The 12,159-nt window shown below is 42.8% G+C and overlaps 1 protein-coding gene across 1 annotated transcript in view; it reads left to right on the forward strand.

Moving 5' to 3' along the window:
* Positions 1 to 2,158: 2,158 nt before the first annotated feature.
* ADRA1A (adrenoceptor alpha 1A) overlaps positions 2,159 to 12,159 on the forward strand; it is a 57,992-nt gene continuing 47,991 nt past the window's right edge. The window contains exons 1-2 of the mRNA XM_060251095.1: positions 2,159 to 2,319; positions 4,945 to 6,596. Coding sequence (XP_060107078.1) covers positions 5,714 to 6,596 — 883 coding nt within the window. The 5' untranslated portion in view covers positions 2,159 to 2,319; positions 4,945 to 5,713. The remainder of the gene's footprint in view (positions 2,320 to 4,944; positions 6,597 to 12,159) is intronic.

Genomic DNA, 12,159 nt, shown 5'->3' on the forward strand with positions numbered 1-12,159 from the left:
TACAGGCTTAAGCCTTCTTTTTCCTGATTCATCCTTAGGAAATGCTTAGGGAAGACTCTGCATTATTATCACCTTCCATTAATCTGTATCAGAGTCTTGCCTAAATACTGAGCATGTCTGCTCTTTGGTATAATGCAGAGGAAAACAAACAGGGATTTGGAAAGTCTCCTGTCAGTAGCTAAAAAAGAATTCTCATAAATTTTTGTGGTGTGACTGTGGCCAGGGCCTATCATGGGATGGGAGGTGAGGGCTGGCCTGGGCCTCACATTCACAGAGGGCCTTGGGATTATATTTTGACATTGTCTCCATATGAGGAGATACATAGTCACAGAGATACAGTGATGGGAGAAACCATTCATCATGTGTCCCTTTATTGGACCATCTGTACTGCACAATATCCACCTGTGTCAGTGATGGCAATGGTAAGGTCAGGAGCCATGTGATGGTAGATGAGGTATGTGAGCTCCCTGTCCCTCCCACTACCACCAGGGCCTCAGAAAATGGCAGTGGTCTGCACGTCTCTTGACCTCTGAAGTGCGAAGCCTTCTTTTTCTTATGGATGGAATAGCCAATAAAGGTGGAAGAAGGCTCCTTAGGCCGGAGCAAGTCTTCCACTGTTGTTGAGCAGAGTGGTAGGAGGAGTTTAGGCCAGTCCACCCACCCCATTTCATCTTCACCACAATCCTGTGAGGCAAGTGAGGAGATGAGAGGGCAACTGGTGACTTTCAGGGCTATGCAGAGATCTGAATGATGGTCCTTCCCATCAGTAGCCCCTAGATCAGACTAACTGTCAGCTGATGCTTGGGTGTCCACAGATGAGTGGATCAGATGGATGGCATTGAGAGCATTAGCAGCTGGCAGAGAACTTTTCATCTGCTGAAAAAAAGCTCTTGCTTACTGAACCAAAGTGTCACAAGTTAAAAAATATATTTTTAAAAAAAATCCTAAATAGTGCTGCAGGTGGGGTAATACACTGCAAGGCCAGAAGAAAGAATGGGAGTCAGATACTGTGCCATCCTAAACAGAGTTGCACCTGGCATCCATAGGATTTGTGTGTGTAAAGTATCATCAAGTCGCAGCAACTTACAGCAACCCCATGGGGTTTTCAAGGCAAGAGACATTCAGGAGTGTTTCCCCCCTCCCATTGCCTGTTTCTGCATAGCAGCCATTTACTTCTTTGCTGGTCTCCCGTCCAAGTATTTACCAGGGCTGACCATGCTTAGCTTCCCAGATCTGATGAGATCGGGCTACCAAGTTTTGGTCTATGCAATTGATTTAGAAAGGTGCAACTCAGGTGTGGTCTTAGCCAATGGGCAACAGGCCCCACTAGTGGAGGGGGGGGGGGTAATCTCCCACAGCCTCTTCCCCATAGGATCGGGGTGGGGGGTTGAAGAAAGGCAGGTTCAGGTTCTTGCCACTGCTTGTACCTGCCCCAGCTAGGTATTGAGCAGCTAGCTCCTGCCCACAACACAAGGAGTGAAAACAGATCTTTGCTTAGCCCTGGCAGGGGTGGTGATGGGGTGACAGTGATTCTGTGGTCTCATCCTGGACTGTTGCCCAGAGTTAGTTGCCCTGGTGTAACTCTCTCAAAGCACTTTGCAAGATGAAGGGAAATCAGTGTGTCGAGTGGTTATCCCCAGTTGACATTTTTAACCCTTACATGTGTTTTTCTCTGTTTAGAACGATTGTTTTTTGCTGCCAATTGTTTTCCTCCCGCACTCATTTTTCAAAATCCAATTTCTGGTGAACCTGCTGTGAACACCTAACTAACTGCCCCCCCCCCCCTTTCAATATAACATCATCTGCCAGTTCATCGTGTCAGTGCAGCTAACAGAGAGTTTCAATCTTCACCTTTCAAAAAAAAAAATCCTCGGAATAGTCAGCTGGGGGGGGGGGGGTGGTGGAATGCCTCCATCTGTCAAGATGCTCTTCGCTGCGCTGCAATACGGTAATGGCAAAAGATTACGGTAATAGAAAAGGGACGCTGCCAGCTGCTCCGCCGGCTCAGCAGCAAAGTTGCCTGATAGTGGGAAGCGGAGTATTATTCAAGTGGGAAAGGGGCGGGGGGGGGGGAGTGCGTCGACGCGCTGGCGGCCAGCTCTTCTTGGCCATTGGAACAGAGTGAATTAGTGTAATTGTGAGTCATCAAAAAATTACAGGGGGAAAAGGAGGGGACGAGACTGGTGGAGGTCCTTTGCGAAGTGTCCCGTATCTCCCCGGTGTGCCGTGCGGAGGCTGGCTGGCTGGCTAGCTGGCGGGCGATTCGCCTTCTCGGGTCTCCTGCAACAGGCGGTCTCTGCAGCTTCCCCGCTTAAATCGGTAAGTGACGGGGAGAAGAGCCAGCAGCTGAGAGAGGCACTCCTTGGGAGAGCTCCTTGTTATTTCTGTTTATTTTTATTCTCCCCCTTCCCTATTTGTTTTGTTTTATTTCCCCCTTTCCCCGTTTGCTGCGGGAAATGCTGATAGGTTTGTTGGTAGATTTGGGGTTTGTTTTCTTGTGAATTTCTGTTTAATTCCCTGGTCGCCCCTGAGCACCAGGTGAAGCAACAAACAGAAGATGGTCAGAAATGTACGGAATTGGGTTTGTGTGTGTGTGTGTGTGTGCTTTTTCATGTTTCATGGGTTCATGCATGTGTGCTTATTGCAGTGTATTCCTGCTTCTATTTCTGGCCCACCAACGGAAAAGTTAATATTCCCATTTCCCACTTGGTGTTAAATATTGAAAAGGGGGCTCGTTTTCTGTCATCCCCTTCGCCTGCCTTATTTTCACCTCCATGAATCAAACAATGTGGAACTTCATCTTAAAACCATCCACCCCAGTACAGAGCTACAGAGATTTGTTACTGTTTAAAACTCATAGTTAAAGCTATCCTGGAGGAATTTAGAAGCTTGCTGTCTTCTGGATGCTACAAGCTGTTGGGGTGGGGGGGTGCTTCCCAAAGAGTCTAGGGGTTCCTTAAAAAGCTAACCAGTTTATTGAGGCTTCTGCAGCTGCAGAATCACATACAAACTCAAAATGTAAACAGTGGGTCCAAATGTCCATGAAACTGGAGAGGTACAGCCTGTGACATTTCAATGCAAGGTTCAAAAGTATGCAAGATAAGCAGAATGACTGCTCACTGCGGTAGTGGTGGGTGAGCATACAGTCTTCCTAGTTTGGCAAAATTAACACCTGTTGAGGGAGAGAATGCCTCATTTCAGTTCAACCCTAAACAGAGAGAATCTGTGGAGTTTTGAGAAGTAGTTTCCAAAGAGACAAGTACGTTTCTTGATTGAAGTGGCAGTGAAAAATTGGTCATTGCTAATTACAGGAGCTGATGTTGCCGGTTCACAGCTAGATTGACATTTCATTATAGAATCTCTGCTCCTATTTTTTAAAAAGGTTTCCATCACTATCTACCTATAGGAGCTAGTCTTTCTGCTGCACCTTCATCAAGATTGTAGTCTTTGTTTTTTTACGCTTTTTCGTATCACTGGCTGGTTTGACTGAAATTGAGCTGCAGTTCCAGAGCATGTGGCCTCCAGTTCAGTTCCTGACATCTTGACTTAATAAAGAGAGATCCCAGGGAAAGACTAGAATGATGCTGCCTGGTGGAACAGTCTAAGGCAGGGGTGGCCAAACTTGCTTAATGTGAGAGCCACATAGAATAAATGTTTGAGAGCTGGAAGGGAGGGAGGAAAAAAATAGATGGAGGAAGAGAGGGAGAGGTGGAAAGAAATCAACCTTAAATGCATTTTCCAAGCTGCTGGCTGGTTTGGCTTGGAGAAGTTATTTAAAGAGACAAATGCCTCCTCGGAGTTGGCTGACAGGGCAGTGGGGACTTTGAGAGCCACAGTTTGGCCACCCCTGGCTAAATGAATGAATGGTCTGATGCAGATGGACTTTGGATGCTTTCAACAAGTGCAGGAAACAGATATGCAAGTTGCACCTTTTTCCTGCCGTGCTTTGTTTAGAATGTCCAAATATGAGCGTGTGCCTGTGCACAGACTTACGTCCCCTTCAAGAGATGCATGTGTTTTTTGTTCCACACCAGGAACACACACCACTCCGGTGGTGGTTAATGCACAAGATCTGTTTTTGAACCTTTATGACAATTATGGTGTGGCGATCATAAATCACTCATTCAGTCCACCTAAAAATATTTTACTGATAATCCTTCAAACTCTCCATTGCTTTTGTTTCTTAAATGAGCAGATCTGGGGATTTCCAGAAGCATTTCCACAATCCAAAAACCTGGATGTCCCTTTCTGACACACAAGCACTGATTGTGGTCCCCCAATACTAAGGCAAGTCCCACTGCACATGCTGATGGTGGTCTTCATATGATCTCAGTCACATCAAGACTGTGAGCCTGGATGCAAGATGCTTGCCTAGATTAATGCAAAATGTAGGTTGTACAGCAAATACTAACACATGGTGAGGGGAACCCTGAATATTAGACCAGAGCTTAAAATCACTTTTCAGTCTTTTAATGAATATATTAATGCAAAATTAAAAAGTGGAAGACCAACATTTGTAATTTGAATATGCTGAATAAGCCCCATGCACACAAATGTCCATAGATTTGTTTTTGGTCAATAACCACAGATTTTTCTGTCTTCTACAGACTGAGCAGGCAGACAAAAAAAGGGCATTCTGAAATATGTAACATTGCTCTTCTCATGTTGACCCCGAAAGGCAGAGAACAGAAAAACCATTGAACAGTGTTACTCACATTGTCTAGGGTTCAGACGCTTTGTCAATCAAAAAGCACAGGCTTTCATGGACTAAAAAACCCCCCAGGATCTATTATACTAACAGGACTCTAGAAAAACAGCTAATATTGTAGGTGTTAAATTTTTTAAAAAGACAAAAAAAAAGAATCAGGATTCAAAAACTTTTGCAACCAGGAATCTGCATCTTCAAATAGGCATGGTTTTGAATTATCTTTTTGTCATCTTTAGGAGATGTCATATTTGTCCAACAGAGAGCACCGATGGAGAGTTACCTTCCTCAAAGTAAGCCCTAGTCTTTTTGAGCCTATGGTTAATAAGCTCACATCCTGGGGCCAGCTGGCACACCGCAGAGGTTCTCACGGCTTCTTGCTCCATATTTCAAGATCATGAAACATGTTAACAGATTACTGTAATAGGCGCTGAGCAGAATGAAGCAGTATCCATACAGTCTCCTGGTCTTCTATTTGTGAGAAATCAGGTCCAAAAAGAAACAGGCCACAAATGAAGAGGAGCGAAGAATATACTTGTGTCACCCATATACCATCTTCTCCATGAGAGAAACCTAAAGAGGCACACTTTGGATGACTCTGATAGCCTTTCTACAAACTGAGACGGTTTTCCTCGCTTATTTGCAGACGTCTTTGTGTGGCTTTATGGCTATTTCATTAAAAACCCAGGAGAAACTAAGAACAAAATCTTTGGTTCACTATTTAACCTTGTTGCAGCAAGCACCCAGCACAGTATGGAGAACATCAAAGAGGACATGTGTCTATAAATGGAACAGATGCCAATCATGCAATGGAAGAAATGTGGATTTTCAAACATGTTCTTCAGTCTAGAGTTTCCTTCCTGAATCTGCATTTCAGATTCTCATTTTGGTTTTTTGTCAGCAACACAGAAATAAAATTTCTTGCAACATTATCAAACATTTGATTTTGGCAGAGTGACAGGACAGAGTGAAGCACAAATATTGGATGATCATTAACCAGCATAAAAAATGGGCTTGCCCTCTGGGAACTTCTCTGACTGCCTAAACTGTACCCAGACTGTGGATCCAGTGGACGTTTCTAAGGCAATATTCCTGGGGGTTATCTTTGGGGGGCTGATCATTTTTGGGGTTCTGGGCAACATTCTGGTTATCCTTTCAGTAGCCTGCCACAGGCACCTACAGAGTGTAACTCATTACTACATTATCAACTTGGCCGTGGCTGATCTCCTCTTGACTTCTACCGTTCTCCCTTTCTCTGCTATTTTTGAGATATTGGGTTACTGGGTTTTTGGGAGAATTTTCTGCAACATCTGGGCAGCTGTCGATGTTATGTGCTGTACAGCTTCTATCATGAGTCTCTGTGTCATCTCTATAGACAGATACATTGGGGTAAGCTACCCACTAAGATATCCAGCCATAGTGACTGAAAAGAGGGGTCTCCTCGCCTTGCTGTGTGTCTGGGCACTCTCTGTGGTGATATCCATAGGGCCCCTCTTTGGATGGAAGCAACCAGCTCCTGATGATGAAAAAATATGTCTTATCAACACTGATCCTGGTTATGTGTTGTTCTCTGCTCTTGGCTCATTCTACCTCCCCTTAATTATCATACTGGTGATGTACTGCCGAGTGTATGTGGTGGCCAAAAGGGAAAGCAAAGGACTTTCTTGTGGCCTGAAAACTGAGAAGTCCCATTCAGAAGAAGTGACTCTCCGCATCCATCGTAAGAACACCACAGACACCAGCAGATCTACCCCCAGCACAAAGCACAAATCCAATTTCTCCGTGAGGCTCTTGAAGTTCTCCAGAGAGAAGAAAGCAGCCAAGACCCTGGGGATTGTTGTGGGATGCTTCATACTGTGCTGGCTTCCTTTCTTTTTAATCATGCCCATTGGTAAGTACAGCAATGGCACTGGGCAGGCAGGGGGGTGAGGTTGTTGCTTTGGTGCTTATGTGAAAAATCCAAGAATCTGGATCAGATCATGCACTGACGTAAACAGGATATGACTGCTAGCATTGGTCAGCACTCTTTGCTAACTTAGGGATGAGGCAGCGAACTACTCGCTGAGCAAACTGAATGTGAAAGTGGCAGTGATGTTTGTTTAGCTATGTGTCTGCTTCCATTGGCAACTGGATGATGACCTGATTTTGACATAAGGAGCACGCAAGCAGATCTAAACCCTCCTCTCTGTCTACTCCTCTGTCCTCACTCTACTCCCCTGCAGTCATTAGCTCCAGGAAATTTCCTTAGTCCAGCTTGTTACTCTCATCCCTTCTAATTTTGAAGGACTTTGGTTAACTGTCAACGTGAAGTACATCCATCCTCATCTGTGTACCTCAAGTGATGCGGGGGGGGGGGGGGAGGAATAATACTCTTGTTTTATAATTGATCCAAAATTAGATAAGAATGGCTGCCTCCATCACATCTAGTTTGACTCTCAGAACAAAAATTATGATTCTATACATAATCCATTGACGACAGTGGTACTTACCTCTGAATAAACTTGTTCAGGGCCGGGCTACAACTTGTTGGCTTCAAACTGTTTACTCAGGTGTAGATCCACTACACTACCCAAATAACAGTCTTAGTGACACAATGGAATCACCATTGTGAACTAGAATTTCTGATTTTCAAAAGTTTGTCACGTTAAACGTATACAAAACGGGACCGATACTTATTTTGGTGTTTACACAGAAGTGAGGTTTCTTGATAATGTCACATCAACTGATGTCTTCCATCAGTATCAGTGGTTTCCAGATCAGAATTAAAATGAAATCATGACAGCTTATCTTCATGTTGATATAAAGTTTAAATGCCTTGCTTGCTCTCTGTCAAAAGGCTAAGATTGTGTTCCTATCTACATTTACATGGCTATAATACTCATTTCACTCAGAGCGATTTAACATTTGAGTAAACATACACTATATAAGAGCAGTACATATTCTATAAATTAATATATTTTTTCCTGCTTTCTATATATGACAAATACTTCCAGCACATTGTTTGAGTGCGACAATTTTAGGACTATTTAAAACATGAATGGCTAACAGCAGGATGGCTAAACAGTGATTGGTGCAGGAATGTGTGAATGGTCTCTAACTATTTAAAAGTGTTGCACTGAAGTAATGTGAAGATATTAAACTTGTGATATCTGGCCTATGCTGGGTGCTTCTGTTGCCAAATAGTAAACATATGCCTGTGACCCAGCCCCAAGCTGAGCTCACTGGGTTGTAATTGCACTCTCTGGGCGTTTTCGCACTTACCTTAAGCCAGAGCGACGTCCCTCTTCACTGCGCAGCGTCTGCACAGTTTTTGCACTAATTGCTGCGGAGCACCTGGAAGAGCCGCAAAGTCCCACGGCTTTTGCGGCGCAAATGTAAACCGTTTTTTGGCGGTTTACGTTTGTGCCACAAAAGCCGCGGGACTTTGCGGCTCTTCCAGGTGCTCCGCAGCAATTAGTGCGAAAACCGTGCAAACGCTGCGCGGTGAAGAGGGACGTCGCTCCGGCTTAAGGTAAGTGTGAAAACGCCCTCTGTCTCTGAGAAGTTTATTAGCAAGTGGGGGGGGGGTGGAAATAAATCTCCACTGAGTTTGTCCCCTGCCCCAGCACAAGATCTGTTGCTATGCTCATGGGCCATGTACTGGGTCTGTAGCCTTGTGTAAAGTCAAGGCTGATAAATATGGCAAATTTCTCCTTTCCTTATGCGGCTTCACATGCATGGTCCCTAAGAACAATGCTTCTGAACAAAATCCTGTTTGGCTTCTCATTTAATCAAGACTATTGTAACTTTGGGGAATGTTTCTTTTTAATTTATGTTTAGATGTACAAAGATATCCCTCTCCCATGTCCGCAAAATTTGAATCAGCTGTATGAGTCAGATGAGCTAGTCATTTTCAGTAAATCCATATGAGGATACCTCTTTGCAGTTCAGAGCAGAAATAGGCAAACAGGTTCCAGATATCTAGTGCACGGTTTAACAAAGAAATGCCAATGAGGCTAGTCATGTTTTTGATGTCTGGTGTCAAAGGAAGCAGTATTGAAATGCATTGAACAAAATAGCAGAGAACACACAAACTGGAAGTGGAAAGACCTAATTTTGGCTGCTTTAGTTTCTGGGAACACAGATGTGTTAAATAAGCATCTAAAACTGTTGTTGTTGTAGTTGTAGTATTGGTATTTGGAATGGGGCAGAAAAACCCACTGGATACTTTCATTAAAAATAAAATGATGATTTTAAATACTGATAAGCCCATCAGAACCAAATACAGATTTCCACAAAACCAACCGTTGGCCAAGACTGGTACACAACCTTTTCTCCTATTTAGGGAATGTTCTGAATGAAGAATAGTTTGTAAATCTTGGATATTAGATTAGTTCAGACTTGTGAGAGCACTCGAATTGCCAGCCAACTTCAATCCATAGGTGTGAGCTGTAAGAGTAGAAGAGAGAGAGGACAGAACAGTTTTGAATGTTGTCCAAAACACCAAGAATGATTTAATAAGGCTAGTCTCCAGTGGTCAAACCCAATTAATGTCAACTAGAAGGGTTGTTCTTCTTTGCCTTACTTTTTGGGTAAAAATGTCAAGCCCTGTTGACTTCTCTGTTCATTATTTGCCTTCATCCAATTTCACTACACAGAATGTGATAATATAGACATTATTTATGACTAAGTACAATTCTTTAGTGAAAGGTTTGGTTCAACCAGGAGGCAGCATAGCCATTTTCTGGATGATTTACTACTTTTTGATTAATATCCCATTGTTTGGCATCCCTGGAATATTCTTTTGCAATTGCTTTGCAAAAATTCTTTCACAATTTTAGCTTCCTCAACTGAGTATTTTTAAACATCTCTAGGAAGAAATATGATGCTACTAAATATGAAGGTTTTATCCCCAAATGTTTTCATTTTTACGTATAAAAATGTGGAGACATGAGGATATTCTGAAAGCTTCTCTTACACATAAGTTTAATCAAAATAGTAGTGCAATTTACCCCATTGGATTCCACAGCACTTTAATCACTGCAAACTTGAACAATATAGACAACAAGTAGAATAAAACAGGGAATGATTTTCTTTTGTTACATCTATGCGATGGTAGCTGGGGCAAGCACCATTGCAATGAATGGGAGTAAAATTAATTGGATCTAATTCATGGGATGTTCTTCTCGCCAAATCCTATTGAAATGAATGCGTTTTGCAAAAAGGCTCAGTTCTTGTTTATTTAAGTGTTTCAAAGGGACTTCTGCATAAGAACATCCCAGTGGACTTGATTCAATTAGTTTTATGCATCATCAACAAGCTGACTGATAGCTGATGATGGGATGTCATAAAAGATCTATGATGTTTTTTTCTTAATCATTTTAGACTGAAAGTTAGTTTTCAGTGATCATCTCATATAAAGATTCTATCCAGTGAATTGGAGTGTGCATTTGGATCTTCCAAAGCCAAAAATAGTAGAAAAATACCTTATCGGTATTTTTCAGATATATTTCACCTTCCCAAATGTATCTGGGTTTTCTTGGGGAAACTGGGGGGAAATCTTGAGAAAATCCTGGATATATTTGGGAATTACTGGTAGATTCAAAGACAGCGGAGAGGTGAGAATAGATTGCTTCCACCTCTTATCTGTGGACTCTCATCTGGGAGATCTGGGTTTGATTCCCCACTCGTCCACTTGCAGCTACTGGAATGGCCTTGGATCAATCATTGCTCTCATATGAGTTGTCCTTGAAAGGGCAGTTTCTGGGAGAACTCTCTTAGCCCCACCTACCTCACAGGGTGTCTGTTGTGGGGGAAGAAGATTGTTAGCCATTCTGAGACTGATTCAGATTCTACTTTAGTCCCTTTAACACTTAAAGGTTTAAAACTGGCTCCAAACTGAGCCAGCAGGAACAGTCTGCTCCCCCTTTGAACCTTTAAAGGGACTGCAGAAGACAGCCTAGGGATCAGCTCTGCCAGGAGTAGCAGACTATTCCTGTTGGCTCAGCTTCAGGGCAGCTTTTCCTGCAGTGTAGTTTTCTCCAGTCAGATCCGCATGGGAATGAGAGAGCCTCCCCCCAGGGCACACAGATCCTGGGACCAGTATCTCCTGCAATGCAGTTTTATCTGTGCTTCAGGAGAAGCCAAGCCAGGATTGGGCTGTCTTGTTTTTTTTTATCAGTATTTTTCTTCTCAGGAATATTGGCCCTGGGGGAAAAAATGAGGATTTAAAAAAACCCCAACAACATGGATCCAAATACTGATGGAGTGAGAGGGATAAACTAATAAGAACTTTAAGGGACTATGATTTGGAAGTGTTTAAAAGGGAATGGAAGAAATTTAGAGGATATATAGAAAAAGAGTGGCATTTGAAAGGACATTGGGCAATTTTTTAACAATGAATTTAAGAAAAGGGAGAAATTGATGGGTTAAGGGTACCTTTATAAGTGAACTTAAGTATATAACATCGGCGGAAGTCTAGTAAAGGAGGGAGGGGGGACTAGAAAAATATCATATGGGTTAGGGATAGTAATGATATAATTAGATATTGTTACCATATGTTATTAATAAATTGTTTTAAAACAACATGGATACAAATACCATACCAGTATTGGATCTGGGATTTTTCAGAAATACCTCAAAAAATTTCAGATCCAATAGACCCAAACTGAAAAATACTGATTTTTTAAAAATGCACAATTCTACAGAGACAAAAAAAGGAATCATTTATCTATTGATTCAGAAAGCCATAATCCCATTTGATTCCTTCTTCCTTTAGCATAGGGTTCCCAGACTCCCTAGTCTAGGTGGGAGTCTCCCATTTTTGGGCACTCCTCTCCCCCCGCCCCCCAAATTACCCTACTTACATCTGAGAAGTCAGAAATAACTGTGATGTACCTACATAACCTGGAAGTGATCTAGGTACACTGGGGATGTACCTACATAACCTGGAAGTGATCTAGGTAACCTGGGTGATGATACTCTGGTTTGGGGGCAAAACCCTATGATTTGTAGCTAATTCTACCAGAGAGTTTTGCCCCAAAACCACAGCATCACCATCCAATGTCCCCAACATGCCTAGATCACTTCCAGGTGATGTAGGCATGCCATGACACTCCTCCCTACTCCAGAAAAGGCCCCTCCCACCCCCTGCCAGTGCACCGTTGCAACCTTAGAATCATCAGTATGTTCTGACAAATGGCTTCATGGATAAGGATTGTTAGAGATGCCACAGAAGGTAAAAATCTTGGAAAGACAAGCTCTTTATGTTCTTGGTGTTATGATGTTGGAATGCTGGTTGCCAAGAAGTCAGAAACAAATGTAAAAAGGATTAGCAAAAGACATAACATCACCCCCTATCTGCAAAAATGGAGCTGGCATGAAAGCTGTTTCTGAATAGTCCTTGGGCTAAAGTTTCTGAAACTGTCCTCATCTTTAAACTGACCTTATGCCTTGCTTTGATCCCTTTTAAGGGC

Source organism: Heteronotia binoei, chromosome 12 (assembly GCF_032191835.1).
Source record: "Heteronotia binoei isolate CCM8104 ecotype False Entrance Well chromosome 12, APGP_CSIRO_Hbin_v1, whole genome shotgun sequence".
NCBI classification, from domain to species: Eukaryota; Metazoa; Chordata; class Lepidosauria; order Squamata; family Gekkonidae; genus Heteronotia; species Heteronotia binoei.